At 37.6% G+C, this 25,504-nt stretch overlaps 1 protein-coding gene across 2 annotated transcripts; it reads left to right on the top strand.

Moving 5' to 3' along the window:
• The first annotated feature begins 446 nt into the window (after positions 1–446).
• Positions 447–25,231, top strand: BNIP2 (BCL2 interacting protein 2). Of its 2 annotated transcripts, XM_049905729.1 has the most exons (11): positions 447–728; positions 7,338–7,444; positions 8,574–8,641; positions 9,150–9,326; positions 10,992–11,168; positions 14,320–14,422; positions 15,134–15,265; positions 16,657–16,743; positions 16,836–16,934; positions 17,897–17,932; positions 20,546–25,231. In XM_049905729.1, the coding sequence occupies exons 1-11, from the start codon at positions 510–512 to the stop codon at positions 20,595–20,597; spliced, it is 1,257 nt and encodes a 418-aa protein (XP_049761686.1). In that variant the 5' UTR covers positions 447–509; the 3' UTR covers positions 20,598–25,231. The 2 variants fall into 2 exon arrangements, with proteins under 2 accessions (XP_049761686.1, XP_049761687.1); XM_049905730.1 differs by lacking the exon at positions 17,897–17,932 and having other exon boundaries at positions 448–728.
• Positions 25,232–25,504: the final 273 nt, after the last annotated feature.

Raw genomic sequence — 25,504 nt, 5'->3', positions numbered from 1 at the left:
AGATTTTGAAAATTTTTGTTACGCGTATGTACCAACAGACCCCCTGCAGCACTCGGGGGCATAATTAGTGGTATGTGATACGTACCACGGAGCAAGAAAGAAAAAAAACTATACTACCTACCAAAAATTCAGACACAAGAATCAGCATACTTCCATTAATTAAAACATACGGTATGAATAAAAAATTTAAAGCAGAAAATAATTGGGTCACTAAAGAGATATCTATTTTACAATAGTTATTATAATTATCAATAAAGATAAAATGAAAACAATGGCTCTAGGACCTAACTGCCGCACCCCAGAAGAGAGGAAGCTGCGAGGAAGCGCCACCAGCCTTACAGGCGCCCCAATAAGGTGTCCACGCCAAGGCCCGCCCAGCGGGAACGAGGACGGCCACAGTGCGCATGCGCGCTTGTCAGCCCGCGCCCGTCGAGAAGACCCCGTGCGCTTCGGGAGACATCCCGCCTCCGCCTCCCTCTCGCCGGCTGCTGCGCCTGGAGAAGGGCTGGATGCGGTCACTTCCGGTGTCGCCGGTGTCTGCGTCCGGGTCAGCGCTGCCGCCGTCGCCGCCGCTGCCGTCCCTGCGGCCGGGGTGCTGGGACCGCGTCTCCGCCGCGCACCGAGGGGAGCGGGCTCCGCTCGGCGCCGCCTTCTGCGACCTGGCCGTCCGTCCTCCGTCGCCGGCCTGGAGAGGCGAAGAGGACGAGGGGGCCCAGGCGTCCTCCGGGGTGAGTGCGGCCTGGGAGGGTCGGCGCGGCGGCCTGACTAGGGACGAGCTGCGGCGGAGGGTCTGCGGGGCGCTGGCCAAGGCAGCCGCGGAGAGGGAGCCCGGGGGCTAGCCGTCGTGGGGCGCCGTGGAAGCCGCCCCGGAGGCGCTTCCTCCGTCCCCGCCCGGCGGAGATCCCCGCCCTTGGCTCGGCTCCGGTCTGCATTTGCCAGCCTTGCCCCCCACGCCTTTCCGTTCGCGGTGGTCGCGGTGCTCGGGACGGAGCTTCGCCGTCCCCGGACCACCCTCCGCAAGCTGACGGGGGTGCGACGACTGGGCCCCGCGGTTCCGTGTTTGTGACCAGCGCTGCTCCTGGTGCAAAACAAAGAGACTTGGGCTTCTGGTGTGCCTCGCAGCCTCGGGGAATAGACGCGGAAGCGGCATTTGTCATTAGGGCTTTATTAAAGCTTCCTGAGCCAGCCAGCCCAAATATAGGGTGTGTACGTGAAAAGTCGAGTTCCTGCATGGATTCAGACACTCTGTCTTTGGCCTGTAAACACCTGGCAAAATGATTTGGGTTCCCTGGGTGCGTCTGTTGCCACTGGAGATGTACGGGATCGCCTCGTGTTAAATCAGAAATAATATGAGTCTTTATCCCTTTTCTTTGAAGCAGTTCCGGAAACTCTTTGCAGACACAGCTTTTTCCTGTTCATCTAGGTAGTCACAATGCCTCCCGGATAATTGGTTCAGTAAATCAGTGCTAAGTATGTGATGGAAACCGGGGTGGAGTAGTGGTTAAGTGGTCGGGCTGCTAACCAAAAAGGTCTGCAGTTAGGATTTGGGTGTGTGTTTTTCATACTCACCTTTCTTTGACTAAGGCCTTTGTCTCCTAATACCTCATTTCTTTACTATTTCTTAAATATATTTTCCTAATGTTTGATTAAAATTTCTGCAATTTGTAAATGGATAATAAGTTTCCTCACAAATGTAGCTGAAGTTATCCAGTTAAGATACCTGCAGACTAATTTCTTCGTGATCTTCTTGTGCATTTTCTTCTACCGTGTACTTGTCATTGTACATTTTCTCTAAGCTCCATATCTGGTCGTCGCTGGTCACCTCTGTCGCAGTCAGATTCTATGGGGTTTAGACAGGAAGTATGGCAGGTCCACTTCTGCAAACGTGGACTTTGAACTAGATCATCACGAGTCAGTGCTGTTACAGTCATTAGACATTATGAGGACCGTTGAAGCTGAGTGTAACCAAATCTGGCCTTACAGGCGTATTCTGTATAAAGTTGCCACTGAACTGGAGACACTGTCCTGGATTAGAAACAGTTCTGACTAGGAACCTAGGTGTTAAACCTTGGTGTAGTTTCAGTTGTCTCCTATACAGTATCAAATAAAATGGCAGTGACAACACCAGTGTTTTATACCTCATAGAATTGTTGGTTAGGACATATGAGATGATTGGTGTTAAAGTGATTAGTAAATGTAAAAAACACTTTTTGGGAAGGAAGTTCAGTTGGGTCTTTGTGGAGTAACGCAGGTGAGAGGAGCAGTGAGGGCGAAACATCTGACGCAGGTAGTATAGCCAGAGCAGTAGGTTAGCTTTGACTGGCAGTGATGGCTTGTGAAGCTTAGACCCCGTGAAGCACAGTGCTGATATCCTGTGTTGGTAGTAATACTCCAAGCTTATGGTTTTATATTACAGCCAATATTTCTAACTCTACAACAAAGTGGCAGAGATCAGCTGTTAGACTTTAATCTTTTAGGGTCCTGGGGCATCTCCAAGATGTTCTGCATACTAATAATTTAATGTACCTTTTTGCTCTCTTCTTTTGAGTTTGTGTTCTGTCTTCTTTCGTTTAAAAAAGAAAAAAAAAAAAAAAACCTGTTGCCATCAAGTCACTTCCGACTCATAGCAACCCTATAAGTCTTCTCTCCTAGGTGCTATATGATTATATTTAGCTTTATTCTCACAATTTTGAGAAAATTTAGCACCATTCATGTTTTTCTTGGAATTTTGTTTTAACATTTCTGATAAAGCATCTCATTTATTTCATCCTTAAAAATCTGTGTGCAATTACAAACAAACAGAATTTTGGGGGGAGTGTTTTGGTGATCTTCATAAACACATAGGCTAGTCTAAAGTATTTTCCTATATGGCTACCAGTGTTGCCAAGCTCAGAGGACAAAACTGAACATAACTATTTAGAGTTTGAATGGGGAAGTGAAAGGCTTGCTTAGGCATTTCCTTCTGCCAGCTGTAATTGATTTCAGCATCGTCGTTGTTATTGTTAGGTGCCCTCAAGTCAATTTCGACTCATAGCAACCCTATGTACAAAGGGAAGGAAACACTGCCCGGTCCTGTGCCATGCTCACAGTTGTTGCTATGTTTGAGGCTATTTTTGCAGCCACTGTGTCAGTCCATCTCATTGAGGGTCGTCTTCTTTTTTGGTGACCCTCTACAAAGTATGATGTCCAAAGTATGTGAGGTGAAATCTCACTATCCTTGTATCTAAGGAGCATTCTGCTTCTACTTCTTCCAAAAATGAACAAATTTGTCTTTATTTCAGCATAGATAGTGGTTCCTAGCATTTATTCCAATAGCAGTGTTAAACTACATAATAGTAAAATTTGCCATGTAAAATTGCTATAGTTAAAATGGTTCTAAACATGGTCTTAGTATTTACTTTTTGCTGACACTGCTGAGTGACATGGAGAAGCCCCTGTCTTCATGTTGGTTGGGTTTACCACCACCACACTTCCCCTCTGAAGCTCTGTCAGGAGGAAATCCGTTATCCTCTTGCTCTTTAACTTGGATGAGGTCAGTGATTCTTTCTAACTCGTCTTTATGGCCTCCACAGATGACTGGCATAAAACTAAGGACGTGCCACCACTACCACCAGTCTATCGAGATACCAGGTTATCCCTGTTGCATTGGGTTATTTTAACAAATAGTGTCTTAAAGTGTTATTTCCCCATTCTGATTTGCAAAAAAACTATGAACAAAAAATGGGAAATTACCACAGTTAATTTATGAGTCAGCAATATTCTAATTTCCTTCAAAGTGATTGTGCTTGTATTATCCTTTCTTGTTGGCTTCCTTTTCTTACATCTGCCTGATAATGGAGTGTTTCCAAGAACCGAACTCTCTGAGTTGTTAAACTATGTTTATCTCCCTAGTGTACTTTCTCTCCTAAAATTCATGGTGAGATGGTTAAGAGTGAATGTGTCTGTCTTTTCTCCTAGATTCTGTTTAACTGACTTAATTATTACCCCAAACTAAATCTCCATGCTACCTACTGTGCTGTATGTACATCACATAATTCAACGTGATACTAGAGTAAAAATTGAATACCCTGAGCGTGCCGAAGGGCTTGGGCTGTATTTGTGTGGAGGAGCTGTTTTCAGAACCTATTCAAGTGGTAAAGCAGCTAAAAGGCATGATTTGTCTTCTAGAATTTTGCAATATATATATTTCCTCTTACAAAGAAGAAATAATTTTACCAACAGAAATACCTATTACCTGTAGATAGGTTGCTACAAAATATTTTTAGAGGTAAAACATAAGAGGAAATCTGTTTATGAAGTTTAGTAAGCAAAATGAGCATAAGAGATTGAAGAAAAGCTTGCTGCCCTGTGTCGTACTTTGTAATTAAATACTCGTCTAATATTTACAGACCTATGTGCCAGGCACTGTGCTAGGTGTTGGGAATATACTGTAACAACTTTCAATTACTGCTTTTGTTTTGGAAATATTAGAAAGTTTTCTAATTATGTGGGAATTTGAAAAAGACATCCCCCCCCGAATACCCTTAAATTTTTCTAACACCTAGTAAAAAGTGAGACAAGAAAATGCGAAGCTTTTCTGATTATTAAATTTAGGGAAATAAATTTGTTCACTTTACAATGAGTACCAAAGACTTAGAAAACTTAACATTGAGAGTTGTAGTGACTAAAAATTTGGAAGACCTTGCCAGTTTTCAATCTTTAGCGATAGAATGCTTCGGTCGCACTTGAGCATACTTCTGGAGTAATGAGTGTTACTGGAACAATAAGTATTACTGGAGTTATAAGTGTTTGGTCTTCTTGGTTATAATCTTGAGGTCTTTTCTGCTGATTCTGTGCCTAAATGGAAGTGGTCGTTTGGTAAGGTATGTGTCACCTTTAGTTTACTTTTCCCAATGTAGAGCTGAAGAGGGTTGCTGTCAGAAAACAATCTAAAGTGACCATTGAAGATGTGTGTTAAAATGACTTTAAAATATAAGCTGTGTGTTAGAGACAGAGGAACTGCTAAATCAAGCTTATTGTATTTTAAGTGTTTTTTTATTAATTTCTCAAGATAGCCTGGCTTCATGTTTTCCCAGAGAATTAGAAATGCCTTATTCCTACGTGGAAACCCTGGTGGTGTAGTGGTTGACAGCTACGGCTGTTAACCAAAAGGTTGGCAGTTTGAATCCACCAGGTGCTCCTTGGAAACCACGTGGGGCAGTTCTACTCTGTCCTGTAGGGTCGCTATGAATTGGAATTGACTCAATGGCAGTGGATTTGGTTTGGTTTGGTTAACTCCTGTATACAAATAAACTGACTTTTCCAAGCAAACACATTGGTGGGGAAGAGTCAGCGTTTGCCATTTTTTCTGTGCTCACAAGTGGGTTCTTAAAAATGTTAAACCTTTTGGGAATGTTTGAAGCCTTCCCTTGAGCATAAGTTAAGAATTCAAACTGGGAAGAGAGCCTCTCAGCCTTGCTGGAGATACGAATTTATTTTACCATGTGAAATCTGACACTTCAGAGAATTTCCATGGTAGTTTTGTTGTGATTATTCTGGAAAACAATGCGTTTTCTATACAACTTTGTGCATCTTTTGAGTGTAGTCATGACAGAGTAGATAAGGCAACCATAAAACATGACCAGATCTTTATTTTAGAAGACTCGATGATGTGAGTGTGAATGGCTGGCACCATTTTTTAAAATTTACCTGTAAAGTTTATATATATATATACACACAAATACATATGTATGTGTGTGTGTGTGTGTGTGTGTATAAAATAGAAGGTTTTTGCAAGGAAAAGCATCATTTAGTCTCTGCGTCCTACCCTCTGTTCTCTTCCATTGATGTCAGCCGCTTTAATTTTAGTCTAGTCAGTTGCTAGAAGTTAGTACTTCTAGTGATACTTTATATCTCTTAAGAAATATATTTTTACTTCTATTTACTGAGTAACTTTAGACATCTGTTGACTTACTGTAACATAAGTGAACTCAATACTCATATACCACCTCTAGCCCCGTCTAGGTAAGTCAGTAAGTAGTTGCACTATTGACCAGTTGATTTTCATGACTCCTTTAATACACCTAAACCTCTGTTTCTTATTTCATCAACCAAAGGGAATACCTCTAGACTCCTCACTTTATGAAAACGAAGATATTGGCATGCATACCCTTCCTTGGAAAAATTAAAAATTCATGGTCTAAGTTAAAATACGGCCTTGCTTAAACAGAGACATTCATCAGTCTCTGAAAGCTTATTCCAAACTATATAAGAAAGTCATGTTGTAGATATGAAGCAAATCAAAATGTGGTGTAATTCGTTTACTGAACAGTTAACGAATAGACAGACTTCTTTAAGTGGCCTGGAAATTGTGACACTGAACCTATAAAGAAGGAAATATAAATCATAAAATACTGCTTAGCTTGACTGATCTTTGAGAGTGTAAATGCTTTTTGTTGTTGTATGTCGTTGAGTCACTTCTAGCAACCCTATATGGCAGAGTAGAACTGCCATAAGGTTTCCTAGGCTGTAATTAGGGAAACCCTGGTGGCATAGCAGTTAAGTGCTACAGCTGCTAACCGAAAGGTGAGCAGTTTGAATCCGCCAGGCGCTCCTTGGAAACCCCGTGGGGCAGGTCTACTCTGTCCTGTAGGGTCTCTGTGAGTCAGAATTGACTCAACGGCAACGGGATGGTTTTGGTTTTAATCTTCAGGGAAAGAGCCCTGGTTGCCAAGTGCTGAATTGCTCTGCTACTAACCAGATGGTTGGCAGTTCACACCCACCAGCCACTCCACAGGAGAAAGATGTGACAGTCTGCTTCTGTAAAGAGTACACCCTTGGAAACCCTGTGCGGCAATTCTGCATATCCTATAGGGTAACTGTCGGAATTGATTCGACAGCAATGGGTTTGGTTTTTTGGAGTCTACAGAAGCAGATCCCCAGGTGTTTTCTCCTGTGGAGCAGCTGGTGGGTTTGGACCTCCCGCCTTTCTGTTAGCTCTCTTTACTGGTGTTCAATTTCCAGATTCAACCCCGATCCAAAGGACAAAAGATTTAATTAATTGAAATCACAATCTAGGACACACATTCAATACGCAACTGAAAACAGATATTTTTACTGAACAATGAAAAAAGTACTACATACAGGAATGTTTTGTTTTCTACTCTACTTCTTAAAAGGGGGGAAAAAAGGTGATTGTAACCCAGTAAATTGATTTCATGACCAAACCATTGAACTAAAGCTAAAACTCAGTGGTTAACAGGGTGAAGGTATGAACTAATGTGTACCTTTTCAGCAGATAAAAAGTCAAGTGGAAAATAAGTCACAGATGATTATAAAATTTTTTGTCTCCTTCACAGGACATTGGCCCTCTGGATTATCAGGAGCTTGTAGTTGACATTGAGGCCAGGCTGAGGATGGAAGGTGTGGAACTTAAGGAAGAATGGCAAGATGAAGATTTTCCGATGTGAGCAATTTGTCAAACACAAATTTAGAACAAAACTTTAATTCTTTATTGAGGTGTCACTTACTAAATGAATGCTGGGCTTCTTAAAGAAGCCCAGTATTACAAGGTAATCATTTGAATACTAGGAAATGGAAGTTCTTTTCCAACATAATAATTGTCTTGAATCTTACTTTCCAACCAACTATATATGTAATCTTATATATATGGTATTTTTACACAAATAGTGCATGTGTCATACGAGTTTTTTTGTTCTGTTTGCCAACTTTGCCACCCCTGTGTACGCTATCTTTCTAGGTGTGCTGTGCGCATTATATGTGTAGGTGCACTATTGATGTGTGTTATTCGTGAAAAATAGGTTGTCTTTCATTTCTGATTTGAACATTTAAGTTTCAGAAATTCTTGCTGTTGCTAACAGTGCCTTAATGAGGTATTTCTTAAGCTGGGATACGAGGGGTTCCTAGGAGGAATCTTTAATTATGTACAAGAATTTGAAAATTTTCAGTTTTTATTTAAAGATAAAGCTTTGTAAATATAAATCAGCAAGGATTTTCTAGATCATCTGGCAAGCCACTTGAACACGTTTGCACTTGTATTTATAGTCGTATTGGCACCAGGTGGGTTAATGAAAAAAGAGCAAAGGCAGACTTTATATTTAAATGATGCTTCCTGGCTACCGTGGTCAGAAGACACCCCAGTCCTCCGTAAGGTGCCTTAGCTTTTGGAGAATGGACAGCTGGTGGGAGAACTGAGTCATTGCATAGCTCATGATGATGCTAGCAGTGTAGGAATGCTCAACTCAAAAGAACTGCAGTGTCAGTTTAGCCGCATCTTACATGGCATTGAGTTTATGCATTTGAATTATGTTTGTTTTATAGGTTGTTTATAATTTTTACATTTGTTTTGTAGTTGTTTAAGAACTGTTGCCTAAGAAGTTTATGTCTTTTATGTGTTACTTAAATGGATTATGTCAACTCTGACAGTTTTTTAAAAGTGGTTGTAAATTACTAGTTGAAGAAACTGCTTTGCTCAGTGTTCTGTTAAATTATAGAAGGTATTTTTAAAGATCTTTGAATTTTTTTAATTAAAAAAAATTTTTAGATTTAAAAGCATGCATGTATATTTCTTCTAGACCTTTACCAGAAGATGATAGTATTGAAGCAGATATACTAGCTGTAACTGGACCAGAGAGCCAGCCTGGTAAGAACTTGACACTTAGAATTTCAGTGAGATGATAAACTTCAACTGTGTTATTTTCGAACACATTTTGTTTTTAAGGAAAAAAATACACTATGTTTTTATTACATCACAGGGAGCCAAAGGATAAATTAAACGTTCAGGCAAGCAGTTTTGGGATGCTGTAGGTATTTTTGGAAATTGAAGGTCCAAAAACATACCTTTGGTTTTTTTTAATTTGTACAATAAAGGGAGGGGAGTGGTCATTTTTAGTAGTGAGAGGGAACTGTAAGGCCTGCCTCTACTATTTAGTAAGACATACCCTCACTGAGTTACCTCACTTATCTCTTGCCATGACGTAGAGGCAATAGTGATAAAAATTCAAAGTTTGTAAATTAACCAGTGCACAGGAATTGTGTTTAATTAATGTTAACCTTTCTCAAGAATGAAGTAGGTAAAGTTTTTTCTCTTGCTCAACTTGACCATCTCAGCATTTCTTCTAATATGTCCATCACTTTGTTTTCCATTCCAGACTCAATAGAAATTAACGGGAATAAAGTAAGAAAGAAACTAACGGCCCCAGACATTAGCCTGACACTGGATCCTAGCGATGGCTCTGTGTTGTCAGACGATCTGGATGAAAGTGGAGAGATTGACTTGGATGGCTTAGAGACACCATCAGAGAACAGCAATGAGTTCGAATGGGAAGGTAAGTGTTTCAGTGTTATCTGATTTTTATTCGTGAGTGTTTGTCTTTATATATGTATATGTTCTTAAAGTGGCATTCTCATATTAGGAAAATTGGAAAAACTTAAAACTTGATCATGAGACCAACTAAAATCATTGAATTAAGAGATTTTGTTTGAAATAAGTTATTCCTTCTAAGGTTTATGCATTTGTTACTAAGATAGGAAATTCTGGTAAAACTGAACACTCTCATGGCTTTCAAAACTGTTTACAGAAGATTACACAGGTGGCTTTATTTTATTTATTAATTGCCTCAATGCTATAAAGTTTGTTCATGATTGCCCCCAAAATATTGTTTGATAATTACGGTGTGTTCTTTTATTCAGTTGATCAGCTAAGGAAAACAAGAAGAAAAAAAAAAAAAAAAACCTTTAACATGTAATTTAGTGAATATGCTAAAAGTAGTTAAGAGTTTGGGGAGAGAGGATCTGAAGAAAGGAATTTTGAGGGAGTGTTTTTTTAATAGGTTTGCCTGATAGTGCTATACTTTGTGAAGAGACTAACTTGTATTAACATACAGTCTTAGCCCCAGAGCCTTAATCCTTACCATTAGTTACGTGGAATTCAAAGCAATGGGCATGTGTGTTGCTTTGCATGCTTTCTTTAATTCCATAATTGCTGTCTACAGTATCTTTATATAGTTGTAAATAATTTATATATATTCCGCCTTTAATAAAATGATGTTTACTTCAGCGCAGTGATTAGCATTAGGTATCTGCAGTAAAGAGTAAGATTCTTGATATATCTTTTGTACCTTTTTTCTCCCTGTTTGCTGGTCCAGTAAACATTCCACTAATAAGCAATATTTTATAAAGATACTGAAATAGTTTTCTGCCTATGTGTTTTGTCTCTTCTTTCTTGAATGCTGCTGTAGTCATTTCCTGGAAGGATATTTTCCGTTAACAGCTTTGTCTTGGAAACAGACAACTAACATGCAGTAGGTTCCCCTCCCCCCATCTTTTGGTAAGGACTATGATACTACAATTCTGAAAATCATTACTTCATTAAAATCAGCTAAAATGCAACCTTGAAACATAAATTACACCTATCTATTGGTGCTTACATTTTGCCTAATGTTGATTTAAATACACTTTTTTTTGCATGTACACTTCAGAATTTTATAAGTAAATTGCTGATTTATAAAACTGATCAAATGAGAAATGATTGTTGCTAGTTAACCACTTTCTATCTGATGTTACACTGTTTGGAGAATAATTTATGGGCTCAACAAAAACATTTGGCTTCCAGATGGTTACTTGAAGTAACCCACAGTAGTAACTGTCAAGGATGATGTTTTCATAGAATCAGAAAGACGTTGCAGGGCCAATATACTAAAATTTTGATGGTCGTGTGTATTGTTGGAACTTATGGACATACATTGCACTACGATTAGGTGCTTTGCTGAATTAGTTAAAAAAAAAGCTAAAGAACTATGATTTCTAAAAAACATAAGATAGCCTCATGAAAAGCAAGCTTTTCTTCCTATATGAAAGAGATATTTAAAATTTTGCAGATGGTATAATGAAAAATGTTCTGAATCATCAAATTAGATAGTAAAGTGGTTAACACATAATTTGATTTTTACTGTGAAAATAATTTGTAATTTAGAAACCTTATATTTTGACAGATGATCTTCCAAAACCCAAAACTACTGAAGTAATCAGGAAAGACTCAATTACTGAATATACAGCAGCAGAGGAAAAGGAAGACGGACGACGCTGGCGTTTGTTCAGAATTGGGGAACAGGACCACAGGGTTGACATGAAAGCAATCGAACCCTATAAAAAAGTCATCAGCCACGGAGGTGAGAGTTACTGAAGATTGTTCAGGTTTTTTAATGCAATGCTGTGTCAGAAATACAATGTTTATAGAAAATCTCCCTCAAGCTATTACGTAATTTTGAAAGTATAATAAACATTTCTCCTATCATTTTAGGAACATAACAGGTTTGAAGTAAAAGAACTTAACCAACATTTTAAAATTGTTAATACATGCACACAGTAAATTCAAAAGGCACAAAAAGGTGTGCAGTGAAAACCGTATCCCTCCGACCTCTGACTTTTAGCCACTCAAAACCAGGACTTGACTTTTTCCCCTTTTTATTGAGGTATAAACTATATACAGTGAAATGTTCTGATCTTAAGTGTACAGTTCAGTGAGTTTCGATAAATGCTGGTATAACCACATACATGTATGGGTGTATATGGCTTGACAAACACCCATATAATCACATGCATGTATGTGTGTATAAAAAAATTTGACAAATGGCCATATAACCATGTATACCTATATAGGTATGTGGTTATATGGCCATCTGTGAAAACTTACTAAACTGAATAAAAATGTTCTGTAACTTTAGAAGTGTGGGATATATATGTACACTTCAAAAGTTACAGAACATTTTTATTGTCCCAGAAAATTTCTCATACCCCTTCTCCGTGAATTCCCCCTCCCAGTAACCATTGTTCTAATGCATACCCCTGTGATTAAGTTTGCATGTTCTAGATGGAATCATGTAGTATGCACTCTTTTCATTCTTTTGCTCATAGTGTTTCTGAAATTCATCCATGCGGTTGCATGTATCCATAGTTCCTTCCTTTTTATTGCTGAATGGTAGTTCATTGCATGGATAAACTATAATTTGCTTATCTGTTCTCTTCATGGACACTCGATTTGTTTTCAATTTTGGTTATTATGAATAAAGCTACTGTGAACATTCTTGTACAAATCTTTTTGTAGATACAAGTAAAACCTTGGACTTTTAAAACTATGTTAATTTACTTAAACACCCTGAACACACACAAGGACCACGGTTAAGGCAACTGCTTATGAACCAAACACCTTGCAAGACAAAGTTCCCAGGCTTGAAGGTGAAGGACCATAGACTCAGGGAATGTCTACATCAATTGGCACAACATAGTTCATAAAGACAGCATTCTGCGTCCTACTTTGATGAGTAGCATCCGGGGTCCTAAAAGCTTGCACGTGGCCGTCTAAGATATAACTATTGGTCTTTTACATCTGGAGCTAAAGAGAATTAAAACCAAAGACCCAAGGTAGCAATTAGTCCAGAGGACTAACGGACCACATGAACCACAGCCTACATGACCCTGAGACCAGAAGAACTAGATGGTGCCTGGCTACCACTACTGATCGCTCTGACTGGGGTCACAACAGAGGGCCCTGGACAGAGCGGGAGGAGAGTTGCAAAACAAAAAACTAAATTCTCAAAAAAGACCAAATATACTGGTCTGACAGAGACTGGAGGAACCCCCAAGACTATGGTCCAAGCCACCTTTCTGAGCTGGAACTGAAGCCATTCCCAGAGACCACCTTTCAGCCAACCATAGACAGGCCCACCCATAAAATAAACAATAACAACCAGGGTGAATGTGCTCCTTAGAACAATCAATTATATGAGATCAAATGGGCAACATTTGCCCAAAAGCAAAGATGATAATGCAGGAGAGGGTAGAAAATCAGGAGGGAAGGAAATGAGGAGAGCGCAGACACACTGTGGGGAATGCAGTGCCATGGAACACTGATAGAATGGGAAACTAATTTGCTCTGTGAACTTTCCCCTAATGCACATTTAAAAAAAACAAAAAACAACCCTGAACAAATCAACTCTACCACAAAGTAGAGAACTACTTCATTTCACATATTTGTTGGGGACTGACTTTGTGTATTTGTAGGGTACACAAAGGTAGAAGGTATGCTGCCTTTGCTTAACAGACTTTTTAGTCAACTAGGAAAAGCTGTGAGAGTACAACTGCTGTTAGTCTCACTGTGCTGTATGTAGCAGCTTGCCTGGTCACTGTGTAAACAGTGCAAGACTGTTAGTGATAGTCAGAAAAGCAGCTGACTAAAAATGTTAAATTGGTAAATGCTGTGTTGCATATATATTTTTTTACACCAATTTTTTAGTTAACTTTTTTAAAAAGAAGGACAACTCCCAGTGTGTCTTATTACCTTAAACCCTCCTAACATAGGACAGAGGGGACACATAGGTTAAGCCAATTGATTTTTCATGAGTCATTTCCATTTTATTTCTTCTCTGCTGAGTGCATTCTCCTGCTTCTTTCCACAGTCTTCATTCATCTGAAAGCAAGTCACTTGAATATTTGCAGTCACATTCTTCTGCCTAATTTAATCATATTTAGATGAAGAAAACAGGATACTCTGGGTCAGGAAGTCCACAGCTGCACATTAATTCAACTAGCTCATAGGAGGCAAGTCATGAGACCTGCCTAATGGTTGAAACCTAGTATCATTCAGAAATGGCGCTTTATTTCTCTTAGGGAAAAATAATTAAGGCCATCTAATCCTATTGGATTATCACGTTTAGTGCATATTGTGACTGAGGGATTAAGAAAGGTAGTGAAGCTTCATTACGTACTTGAGATGTTAAAACCTTACAGTAGAAATGAAGGTTAAAGCAAAAATATTTGTTACTGAATACAGCTTAATACCTAGAGATTGTAATTGAAACACATTTTAGCAGTTTTTCTTCACTTAGAATTACGTAATCTTTCCCTAGTTTTCATGTCCCAAAATCTGCAAAATACTAGGTATTGTTGAATACGAAGCTGTCTTTTCAAAAGCATCCATTTTAGCTATAAACTGAATAAGAATACATAAGATTCAGATGTTGGTTGTGTCTACTTAGATTATATCTTTGTATTTGTCTCCTTAGTAAAATAAGGCAGGCTTTTTAATTATGCCAGTTTAGATGTGGTTTTTTAGTTTTTAAGCTCACCTTCTTTCCTTTTCAAATTTCACTTTCTTTTTTGGGAAGAGGGGATTGAAAGACTGCACAGAGTAAAAACTGTGAGAAGTTTGTGGAAGGTAAACTACGATAATCTAATCGTCATACAGATTCCTCTGAAAAGTCTTGTGAGTAAAATAACAGTAGTAATCGCCTTTGTGTTTCCTTCCCTCTTCCCTCCCCCCAGGATATTATGGGGATGGATTAAATGCAATTGTTGTATTTGCTGTCTGTTTTATGCCTGAAAGTAGTCAACCCAACTATAGATACCTGATGGACAATCTCTTTAAGTAAGTACATCTTCCCAAAAACGTTTGAACAGAATTTTAAGCTCATTCGATCTTCAGTTTAAGAAAGTGCACTTTAGCAGCATAAAAACTGTAAAAGTCCCAGTTGTGATTCTCTAAGTCCTTATTCCTTAGTGTCATGAAACTATAATTTTCCCATTCTATAGAAAAATTGTCAAAATCTAGAACTGGAAAGGATATCTCACGTCTGTTCCAATGCCTTTATTTCACATGTGAGGACACATGACGTCTGAAGAAGTGACTCTTATGCCAACATTAGGACTCAACTGCAGTCAGCCTAGATGCCAGATACGCTGCGCTGACTCAGTTCAATTACATTGCCACAGAGTCACTCCATTTCTCAGCTTAGTGCAGTTTTTTAAAACTTCATTATGGAAAAGTTCAAACATAGAAAGGTGGGGAGAATTATGTTGAACCTTTGTGTGCCGGTCAGCCAGCTTCCATAGTGAAGAATTTCTTACACATTATTCCAACTCCTCCCCCTCTCCCCTGTATTATTTAGCAACTCATTTCATCAGTAAACATTTCAATATGTATCTCTAAAAGAACTCTTTTTAAAAAATCATAATACCAGTTTTAAAAACTTAACAGCTTCTGCTTTCGTTGAGAAGAAGGGGGAATTGTATAATTTGCAGAACCTGATTTAGTTCTGCACAGCAGCATTTAAGGCTTAATCTTAATTTGTTTTTACAGGTATGTTATTGGCACTTTGGAGCTGTTAGTAGCAGAAAACTACATGATTGTTTACTTAAATGGTGCAACAACTCGAAGAAAAATGCCCAGTCTGGGATGGCTTAGGAAATGCTATCAGCAAATTGATAGAAGGTAATACAGATACAGTTTGAAAGCTAGCCTGAATAATTTTTATGCTGGCCTGATTAAATTTTATTTCCTGTTACCACATGTACCCATGTATCTACTTCCTAAATTACATTTATGCATTTCTTAACAGATTTTTATCTTCTCAAAGCAATATTTTAGAACGTCATGAAGGAAATCAATTTTGATCTCTTTTAACCTTTCAATATATGTATAAAACAATTATTTCTTCATATACCCCAATGTACACTTCCCTACAGTTTACGTCTTGGGAAAGGTTGGAGAACTTACTACATTTCCTATTTTATTCCATTCTCTGAGTTGTTGCCTAACTTGTAGTGCTTAGCATGTTTTATGTTTTTTTAGCAGTGCTTGTTTAACAGTAATTTATTTTAGAATGACCTCTAGAAATGCGCTCTCCTGGGAGTTAGACATCCGTGCTGATGGGAGGAACTTAGATCCTCCAGGTGGCTTGATTTGGCCATAGCTAATTGAAACTAGTTTAACCCACTCAGACTCATTGATAGTTTTACCTTTATTTTTTAACAGGACATTGGTTAAAAAATTTTTATTAATGGCCAGTTTATTTTTGCATAAAATAATTTTTTTTAAGTTTTTACTTAACTAAGAAGAAGAGGCCTAGGATAATGCTTTTATATTTTCTCCGCTCGTATTATTTTGAATCCAATTCTAGACGTTATGTCATTTCATCTCTAAATATTTCAGTATGTATCTAGAAGATAGGGACAGTCTCTCTCTTAATGCAGTTGTAAACTCCTTAAGAACAGGAATGAGGTCTGGTTCATACTGCCTCTTCCTCTGGTCGTGTCCACTCCTATCTCTCCACCTACACAGTGCCTTTCGTGGTATTGAAGGAATTAGTACCAGTTTTCTTCCAGTCCTGGAAAATGAAACCAGTTTACTCTGTGTTGAGTACTGGCCTCTACCTCTGGTTGACAGTCTTGAAAACCAAACCTGTTGCCGTTGTCGAATCTGACTCACAGCGACCCTATGGGACAGAGTAGAACTGCCCCATACAGTTTCCAAGGAGTGCCTGGTGGATTTGAACTGCTGACCTCTTGGTTAGCAGTTGTAGCACTTAACCAGTACACCACCAGGGTTTCTGAATGTATACTAGGAGGCATTTAAAGACAGGCTGGATATAAATTTGGCCAAATGAAGTAAGGTTTGTTTCATAGTGACAGGAAGGACCATAAGATTCAAGAGTGCATTTCTCTTGTCTTCATGAGTACCACACCTTACTTATAACTCTTGGGTGAGCTTTTTAAATTATTTGTTTTAAATTAAATAAACTTGCACAGACTTACTGATGTCTTAATTTTTCTTCTACCATTAGAATACGTAGAGATTTTTCTTTATTTTCTTTTTAACTCCAGGTTACGGAAAAACCTAAAATCTCTAATTATTGTACATCCCTCTTGGTTTATCAGAACACTTCTGGCTGTTACAAGACCGTTTATTAGGTAATTTTATGGAAAACAAAACTTGTATAAATTTCTTATCAATTCTGTTGATCAGAAATATTGAGATAATTGTTTTTTTTTTTCTTCTATAGCTCAAAATTCAGCCAGAAAATTAGATATGTCTTTAATCTGGCAGAACTGGCAGAGCTGGTCCCCATGGAGTATGTTGGCATACCAGAATGCATAAAACGGTATGTTTTGTTTTATTTACTCAGTTGTCTTGAATCTTTATATTTTGATATGCAAGAGGTAAACATTTTTCAATACCCACTCTTCTTGCTTCGTCTATTATAAATGTTTTGTAACTGCCCTCTTTTTTATAATCAAGAAAAAAGGGGAAGAAGCTGTTTTCTCAAACCTTCCTAAATCTAGACACTGCTTCTGTGTAAGTCACCGTTTTCTTCAGACTCCCAGTTGAAGAACTGGGAGGAATAATTTCTGGTTGTGACGTATTTTATATTTTTTAAAGGCTTATCACTGTCTGAGATGATTGTCTGATTGGTCAGTACTGAAGAACATCCTCCACACTGGAATATGCATCTCTTCAAACATAAATAAATTTATCATGTCATCAAAGAACCATATTACTAAAGAACTCAAATATTATTTATGTCAGCCTAACCTTAATACCGAAAACCTGGTGGTGTAGTGGTTAAGAGCTACAGCTGCTAACCACACAAAAAAAAAAAAAACGTTGGCAGTTTGAATCCACCAGGCACTCCTTGGAAACTCTGTGGGGTAGTTCTACTCTGTCCTATAGGGTCACTACGAGTTGGAATCAACTCAACGGCAACAGATTTGGTTTTTTTTTTTTTTTTTGGCTTAACATTAATACTTTGCAGTGGCTGCAACTTGTTCTGTGTACAAAATTCACTTCAATCTAACTTCGAAAGGACTTGGTAAAGGACTGTTAACATAAATACTTGAGCATCACAATGTCGTTATATAGAAAATTTCCTTGGCTCTGTTAATCTGAGGTTTTAGTCTGCTCAGCATGTCAAAGCCAAATTTGTCAAGTCAGTTTTGATTTTATACTTAGTGTATTAAATATTTCCGTTTTTGTGTGCAAACTTTTATGGGTTTAGTTTTAGTACCTTTTTGGAGTTTTTGTTCATAACATGTATATTTACTGAAATAACTCTTCCCTACCAAGGTATGAAGAAGAAAAGTTAAAAAAGAAACAGAAAAGGTATATGCACACCTTGACGGGGTTGCATCTAGACTAGTCCACTTGCATTGCACAGACTAACTCTTCCGTATTGGTTGGTTAGCTTGTAGACAAAGATAATAGCATATGTAAATATAAATATACCCCAGCATCCAAATACAGGGTGAATCTAAAGTTCCTTATGCTAAATATGACTTGGATTCACCCTGAGTTAGCACCACATATAATGCCAGTTAGGCATTAGAGACCAACCCCCTGCCACCCTTACCCTTCTATTTGTTTATAAATACTAAAGGTGAAACCAGAGAAGTTACTAAGAATACTGTTTTAAAATCAAATACTCCTAAGACTATATCTGTTTTCACCATTATCTTTAAATTTCTAACTTGTGCTTTTGAAATATTCACACAGGCTTTTCGAAGGGATCATTTATTTCCCTGGGGTTGATGGTTATATTTGCAATGCGTATACTCTTTGGCTAACCAACATGGATTTCCTTAAATGCTTCAATGGCCTGCTAACCAGTCAAATTCTACATGTGATAAAATGCCTAAGAGTTCAGTGTGCCATTTAACAGTTAAACACTCTGCTTTCCGTTTTAAGTTTATTCTGAATACTTCGGCTTTGAGCATAACAAACTATTATCTCTTAATATCTTGGCAAAGATTAAAATCCAGGGTATAGAATAGTTGCATTTTATATAGTATTTTACAAAGATGTAGGATTTGGATCTAATTTGTTAATGGATTTTAAAATACTGACAATTAAGTTAGCAAAGCATTATAATTTAATACAATTTCTTGAAAGTTAAGGTGACAGATCTATATGTAGTTTTTGTCATTTGACCATTGTAAGGAACCAACCAAATGTAACTAACTGGAACTGGAACTTTCTTAACTTTGAACACATTTGGGCTCAGTCAGGGGTGTTTTAGAGCCCTAGCCTTACGCTTCAGTGTTGTAACACTTCAGTTTAGCCGATGCCGTTTGCATAGATGTGAACAGTGATTTTACATACTGCTGGTTTCTCATTCCTTCGTACGCATCGGTCTGCATTTGCCAGACAACTGGCTGAAATTAAAAATATAATCTGTAGACTATTTTGAAGCTAGCTGCTTCATGACATTTCCAAGTGAATTGTCCTGATTGATGAAAAGTGCTTTATTGTGCCTTTTAAAAAATTCTGAGTATGTAATCACCTGTCAAGAAGTAATGTAAGCATCAAGAAATTTAAAAATGGAATTCATTGTACTTTTTCTACTTAAATCTATTGTTTGAAACCTACCACAATTATTTTATCTTGATTTTTAGTTTTGTGTTTAATCTTAGATATGTCTTTTAGGTACTTCTTAGTTTTCATTTAGCATTTCTTGAGCCTTAAAAAAAATCCTTACCAGCCTAAAGATGATAGATTTAATTTTTAAAATAGAGAAGCTTTTTTTTAAGACAAAACTTAACCAGTTAGATGTGGGCAATTTGATGGAAGATGAAATCTCCCTGTTGAGCCCTGGTGATAGGGGAGGGTACAAACTAGGAGTATTGAAGTGTGATGGCTTTAAATGTTTCAGATGTTTCTTTCAGCCACTCAGTGCAAGTGTGACCAATTATTAAAATATTTCAAATAAATTTAAAAACAAAATAATTATGAAATTAGTTCATAGGATATTTCAGATGTTGAAAGCAGTGGGTATATATCGCATGCCATATCAAAAGTGTGTACCTTTGAAATTTTTGATACCATTATAAAAATATTTTTAAATGTTGTTAATCTGACTTTAGCACAGGCCAGGGCTTTTAAGTCTGATTCAGTAATGTTCAGGCACCTGATGGTCACAGTAGTGGAAACCAGTGTGGAAAGCACCTTCATGTATCATACCAGCTGCCTTTATACACCCCCATGGTAATTCAGACTCCTACAAATACAAGTAGTGCTAGATTGTTGTATATTATCTTTGAAAGGTTCTCTATAATTTTTTGGTAATTATGTGATCTTCTCATCCCCACTTGCTTAAATTTTGGTATGGCCTCTGTGCAGCCTACCAGTCATTCCATTCAGATTTTTAATCTTCATCTCGATATCTCTGAATGTTAAATTCTTATGGTTCTTTACTATCAAAAAAGTGAAGTGCATTCTTAGTCCACACATAAATTTTGGAGAATAGTTATGGTTTCCATAAATATGCATTTTTATCTCTGAATTTAAAAATATTAATTGCTCGGTTGGTGGCATTAGTGGCACTTTATTATTTTAGTTAACAAAAGCATTTTTGAAGCAGTTGTTTTTGCTGCCAGTCCCTCTCATCGCTTGGATCTTTGCCCCAGCCAAGCTACAGTTCAACATTTTAATATGCCAGTTGTACTTGGAACTTTAAGAAAATATATGTGCATGTGTACGTAAGATATTTTATAGTTTTTAAAGAAAATATAGAGTTAACATTTCTTGCCAGTGTTCTCTTGCCTTTAAAATTTCTCTTTCCTGGTTGGGGATGTAATGTTTGGTAACCTTTTTACTATGTTGCTTCTTTGCAAAGCTTTGTTTTTAACGGAATAATATTCTGTGCTAAGAGTAATCCTTATTTTTAGAAAGAAAATTATTCAGTTGCTGGTCTCTCATTATCTATATTGTTTTTAACAGAGTCGATCAAGAGCTTAACGGAAAACAAGATGAACCAAAAAGTGAACAGTAAGTTTGGCATCTAGTCCAAACAAGACTGAAGAATGTGTTGATGAAGCAATGCTTTTTTTTTTTTTTCCATTCGTAATGCTTTTATTGACCCTTAGTTTTATGTAACCTGTTACAAAGTTGACTTGACTTTTTCTTAATGGACTTTTGTACAAGAGACTGTTCACTGCTGTATTGGTTTACAAATCTCTTGAATTTAGCTCTTTAATAGCTAATTATGTTGTAATCATTTTATATTTTATATTGCCATATCAGAACCACACTTTATATAAAGCGGTTTTTGCATTTGTTTATTGAATGACGCATCTTCTTCAGTAAAATATTTATATGCATAAATGGTAAAGGAAAGAGATAATATATATTTTTGTTTTTGAACAATATTTTTTAATGTATACCTGTCTTGTGGAAAAATATGCAGATAAGTAAGACCATGATTTTGTAAAGTGCATGTTAGAATTTGTTTTCGTAAGTGTTTAAATACATTTCCTGGATAACTTAGAAAATTAAGTTGCTCAGAATGAGAAACAGTTAAACTGGGTCTCATGAATACCCAAAGATCTTATTTGTTTATGTACATCATCTAAATAGATAAGTACTATCCTAATTTTTTTTTCACTTAATGTTTATTGTTCCTTAATTCTGAAGCTCAAATACAAGTGCATTGCACATCTTCCTTTTTAAACTTAAAGACAAGTCAAAAAGCCATCTTTGGAACTAGAGAATTTAAGAGATTTGGAATTGGACTGTGTATATATGTATATATATGGAACATTTTATCTTCTGGCCGAAAGTCAGAACTTTATAAAAATCTTAGGTTTGTTCACTAATGTGAAATAAGCTGTGTATCCAGGGTATCACTCCCCGGAACTGGTGTGAGTGCTGTGTGGTGTTACAGAGAGTGTGATGAGTTATATACTGTCACTGCTTCTTCTGTAGAAAACAAGGGCTGCTTTTTAAACTGCTCTCAATGTGGGCACTTGACCAGAATACTTCCGTATCAGTTCTTTGTAAATGTTAGGTGTTTAGCCTAGTCAGATATGGTGTGTTTTCACATTTCTTTTGAATTGTGTTTGACAGTACTGTAAATTAGGTTAACCTTGTAAGTCTTAGAGCACCATTATATTGTGCCGTTTTGGATGACATGTTTGACAAAAACATAAACTCCTTGTTTAATTTGATAAATACCTGTACTTTACATTGAAATAAATTGTACTTGTGCTTCCAGGAAGAACTTAATTACCACAAAATCACTTTAAAACAACAGCTTTATCACAGGCTGGGGCTGTTAAGTGTGATTCAGTAATGTTCAGGTACATGAACTAATCTAGTATTGTGTCTGCATACTGGTGTGACCCATATGCATTTGGTAAACTCGGCACCCTCCAAGCACACTACTCCCCAGCCCTTCCTCTAAGGTATTTTACACAAGAGTGACGTAGGGTAGCAAAATGGAAGTGGATGTGAGCTGTTTTTAAGGCTTATTCTGTTATAGACTGAGCACACACATGGCTTTTATCATTGCCTTTCTTAGTATGAAGTTGCTACTACACAAAGGGATTTTAGTTTACTTTTTGTCCTCCTCAGTCATGAACTTGGCACGCTAACTTAAATCCAGTCATGGAGATGCTGGGGGATTCCCAACATGAGAGATTCCTCAGCAGCCTTCTGATTTATCCTGGATTTATCCTCAGCAGCTGTAGGCGACCCTGAACTGTCATTATGGTGAATCAAGCCAAAACCATTACTGCATGCGCAACTCTCAGCACCACTTGTGTGGGAGAAGCAGAGTAACAGCAACTTAGGCATTCCTTCTGAGCTGGTAATGGGAATATCGTGAACAAAAGAGCGTAGTGAATTGTGGTTATATTCTTTGTTTATAGAGCATTCTGAGTAGTCTTTCTTCTGTAGGTCTTTTCAAAGTGGGCTGAGTTTCTTAATAGGTGGTTTTCCACCATGTTAAGTACTCAGTTCTTCTGTTTGAAAAATACAGTGAATAGTTTCAATTCTTTATTGTGTTTATTGACTTCTGCTGTTGCAATCATTGTTCCTAACTATAGCTGCAACTTGTTCCAAACGTGAAAACTTTCCCCGAGTTTTTTTTTTCTTTTTTTTTTTTAACTAGAACTAGCCTGCATTCTACTAAGACATTGACCCCACAATATAAGCTTAATCGTCTTTAACTCGGAGGGAAGTATGAGAAAATATGGTCTAATAGAGTCTGGCAGGACAGTTGGGTAGGAAGATGAAACAAGGAAGTAAAAGAAAGAAAACTATAAAGGCGTAGAGCTGTTATTTAAGATGCCACTGAATTTGTCCCTTTTAAGGGAAGTACTGCACGCATGTGTGGCTAGGGCTGCCGTTCCTGGATCCAGCAAGAAAACGGGGCAGGTTACACACAGTATGAGAATAACGAGATGTGGGGAGCAAAGGGGAACAGACTGTTAATGCCTTGAAATGAATCGTGCTTGTGTTTCCACAAGTTCCTATTTTCCTCTGCTTTCTTTGTCTCTTCATACAGATGCAGGTTTAAACAGACAGGGTCAGCAATTACACTGCTCAGATGAAAGTTTAGGACTGGGTTATTTTTCATATTCCACGGTTGGTAAACTTTAATGTAGTCTTCCAAAATGGACATCACTAGTACACCACATTGAATACCAAAATCTGCTGATTGCCAAGTATGTATGTGTAGCTGTGCTTTCTTCAAGTGCAGTTCCAGGAATTTGTAAAGGTAAAGGATCCGCTTTTGGAGAGAGACTTCCTTTAAGTGACTATATGGCATTACTGTGTTTTTCTGTGAGTGCTCAGGGAATTTGGAAGAGTAATGGATTTACTGCAGAAGCAGCTTTTTAGATTTAATTGACAGATACATTAGCATTAGAATTTATTGGGTAGAGGAAGGCATTTTCCTAATGAGGTTGGTATGATTGAATCTAAGACGACAGTTGCTTCATCTTCCCTGTCCCACATTATATGTGGACGATTGATATCACACCATCAGAAGGGAGGAGGAAGTAGGTTGAAAATGGAGATCACTCCACCGTTGTACTTTGCGCTCATGCCTGTTCTTTCCCAGCCTGTAGGTATATTTGAAAAATGAATCACAAAACAAATCTCAGAGGAATGGGGTATGTAGAGGAATTAATGTACTTATAAGTTAGGTCCACTATTCCATTAGAGATCTTATAGAGAATAGGAATTGTGTAGATTGAGTTGCTGGGAGAGTTAACTGCCTTGAAAAACCAATTGGTAAGGAAAGGGGTGGGGAGAGTTATCTATTCAGCATTCTGAGCTGGTACAGAAGAATTACCTGGATAGCCCTTCACAAACCCCCACTGCTTCCCAAGATTCTGAATGAATTAGATCGATGATGAGGCCCAGTAATGTAACATTCCTTTAATGTTCTAAATATCAGTCGCCATCAATTTGATTTCGACTCATGGCAACTCCTTGTGTGTCAGAGTAGAACTGTGCTCAATAGGGTATTCAGTGGCTGATTTTTCAGAGTGGATTGCCAGGCCTTTCTTCTGAGGTGCCTCTGGGTGGACTTGAATCCCCAACCTTTCAGTTAGCGGCTGAGCACATTAACCATTTGTACCACCCAGGGACTCCAGAGTTCTAAATAGTAACTGAAAATAGGGCAGAGTGTGGAAAGTAAAGAGTGATACTAGAAGTTAAACAGAACACTTTGTTGCAACTATATATATATATGATTAAACAAACAAACCCCTTGTTGTCAAGTCAATTCTGGCTCATAGTGACCCTATAGGACAGCAGAACTGCCCCCATAGAGTTTCCAGGGAGCGCCTGGTAGACTCCACGTGCCGACCTTTTGGTTAGCAGCCAGTACGCCACCAGGGTTTGCGTATATATGATAGATCTTCTGATGTCTTGTTTTGAAAACTAAATTAAAAAAAAAAAAAACTCTAAAAAATTACATAAAGCACTTGATAACAAATAAAGCACCAGACCAAGAGTTTAATACTATGGTGATAATAGGCTGTAGCAGATAGCTGTCTAATTTTATAAGACATTTGAAAAAGGTTAAAATGTGAATTTGGGGGTTTTTATGTGTTTTCACATTGTTTGACCAAGGAGGAATGTGTAAAATAACATTAAAAATGATCAGCTACTCCACTGCACTTTTTTTTTGTATATGGACTTTCTAAAGTTACATACCTTAAATGGTTGTTTAAAATTAGTTAGTAAATATTGGTGGTGTTCAGGTCCGCTGCTTTGACACAGCCCGTTGGGGCACCATTCATGCAGAACACAATTTGGAGTTCGCTAGAAACTAATGCACTTTAATATGTATTTCAGAAATACTTTGTTATCACAAGTTCACATGCTGTCATCTAGACAGAATTAATGTACTGTGATCATCTTTACAACTATTCAGATGATGTTGCCTAGACCAGTACTGTCATTTTACAGTGTGAGAGATTCAGTCCTGGTAACTCTGTGTGTAAAATGTTGATGGGGGTCCCTGTAAGAAATACTAGGGCTGATCTGATTTACTAAGGAGATGTAATATTTCATTTCCCTTTGGCCTGTAAAGAATTAAAGTAACGTGTCCTGATTTGTTGCTCATCTTATTTTTGCAACATTAATGACTTCAAATAAATGAATTGGAAATTTTGTTTTTGCCTCATTTTATCACATTTTTCTATTTTCGACTGTGCTACTAATTTTTTACCCTGGATTATCTTGTATGTCTTTCAAATAATTTTAGAACTTTATCCTTGTTTCTCTTTATTTAGTCTGGCTGCACCCTGGTTTAATTGTAAACATTGTCTTATTTGTAATCAAATCTAGTATTTCATGGTTTAGAATTATTTTAATTAGTGGGGAACCCAAGGATGAAATCAGCTCAAAAAATGACTGAAAAATGGCATAATAAGAACCTGTTCA

Source organism: Elephas maximus, chromosome 13 (genome assembly GCF_024166365.1).
Source record: "Elephas maximus indicus isolate mEleMax1 chromosome 13, mEleMax1 primary haplotype, whole genome shotgun sequence".
Classification (NCBI taxonomy): Eukaryota; Metazoa; Chordata; class Mammalia; order Proboscidea; family Elephantidae; genus Elephas; species Elephas maximus.
Note: the sequence above shows the minus strand (reverse complement) of the source record. Positions and strands in the feature narration are given on the sequence as shown.

What these genes read in the sequence shown, in the direction of transcription:
- BNIP2 (XM_049905729.1), top strand. Translation starts at nt 510, where the DNA reads ATGCGGTCACTTCCGGTGTCGCCGGTGTCTGCGTCCGGGTCAGCGCTG. An exon ending in CTGATGGACAATCTCTTTAA is followed by an intron (nt 14,423 to 15,133) that starts GTAAGTACATCT and finishes TTGTTTTTACAG; the next exon opens with GTATGTTATTGGCACTTTGG. An exon ending in TTAAAAAAGAAACAGAAAAG is followed by an intron (nt 17,933 to 20,545) that starts GTATATGCACAC and finishes TGTTTTTAACAG; the next exon opens with AGTCGATCAAGAGCTTAACG.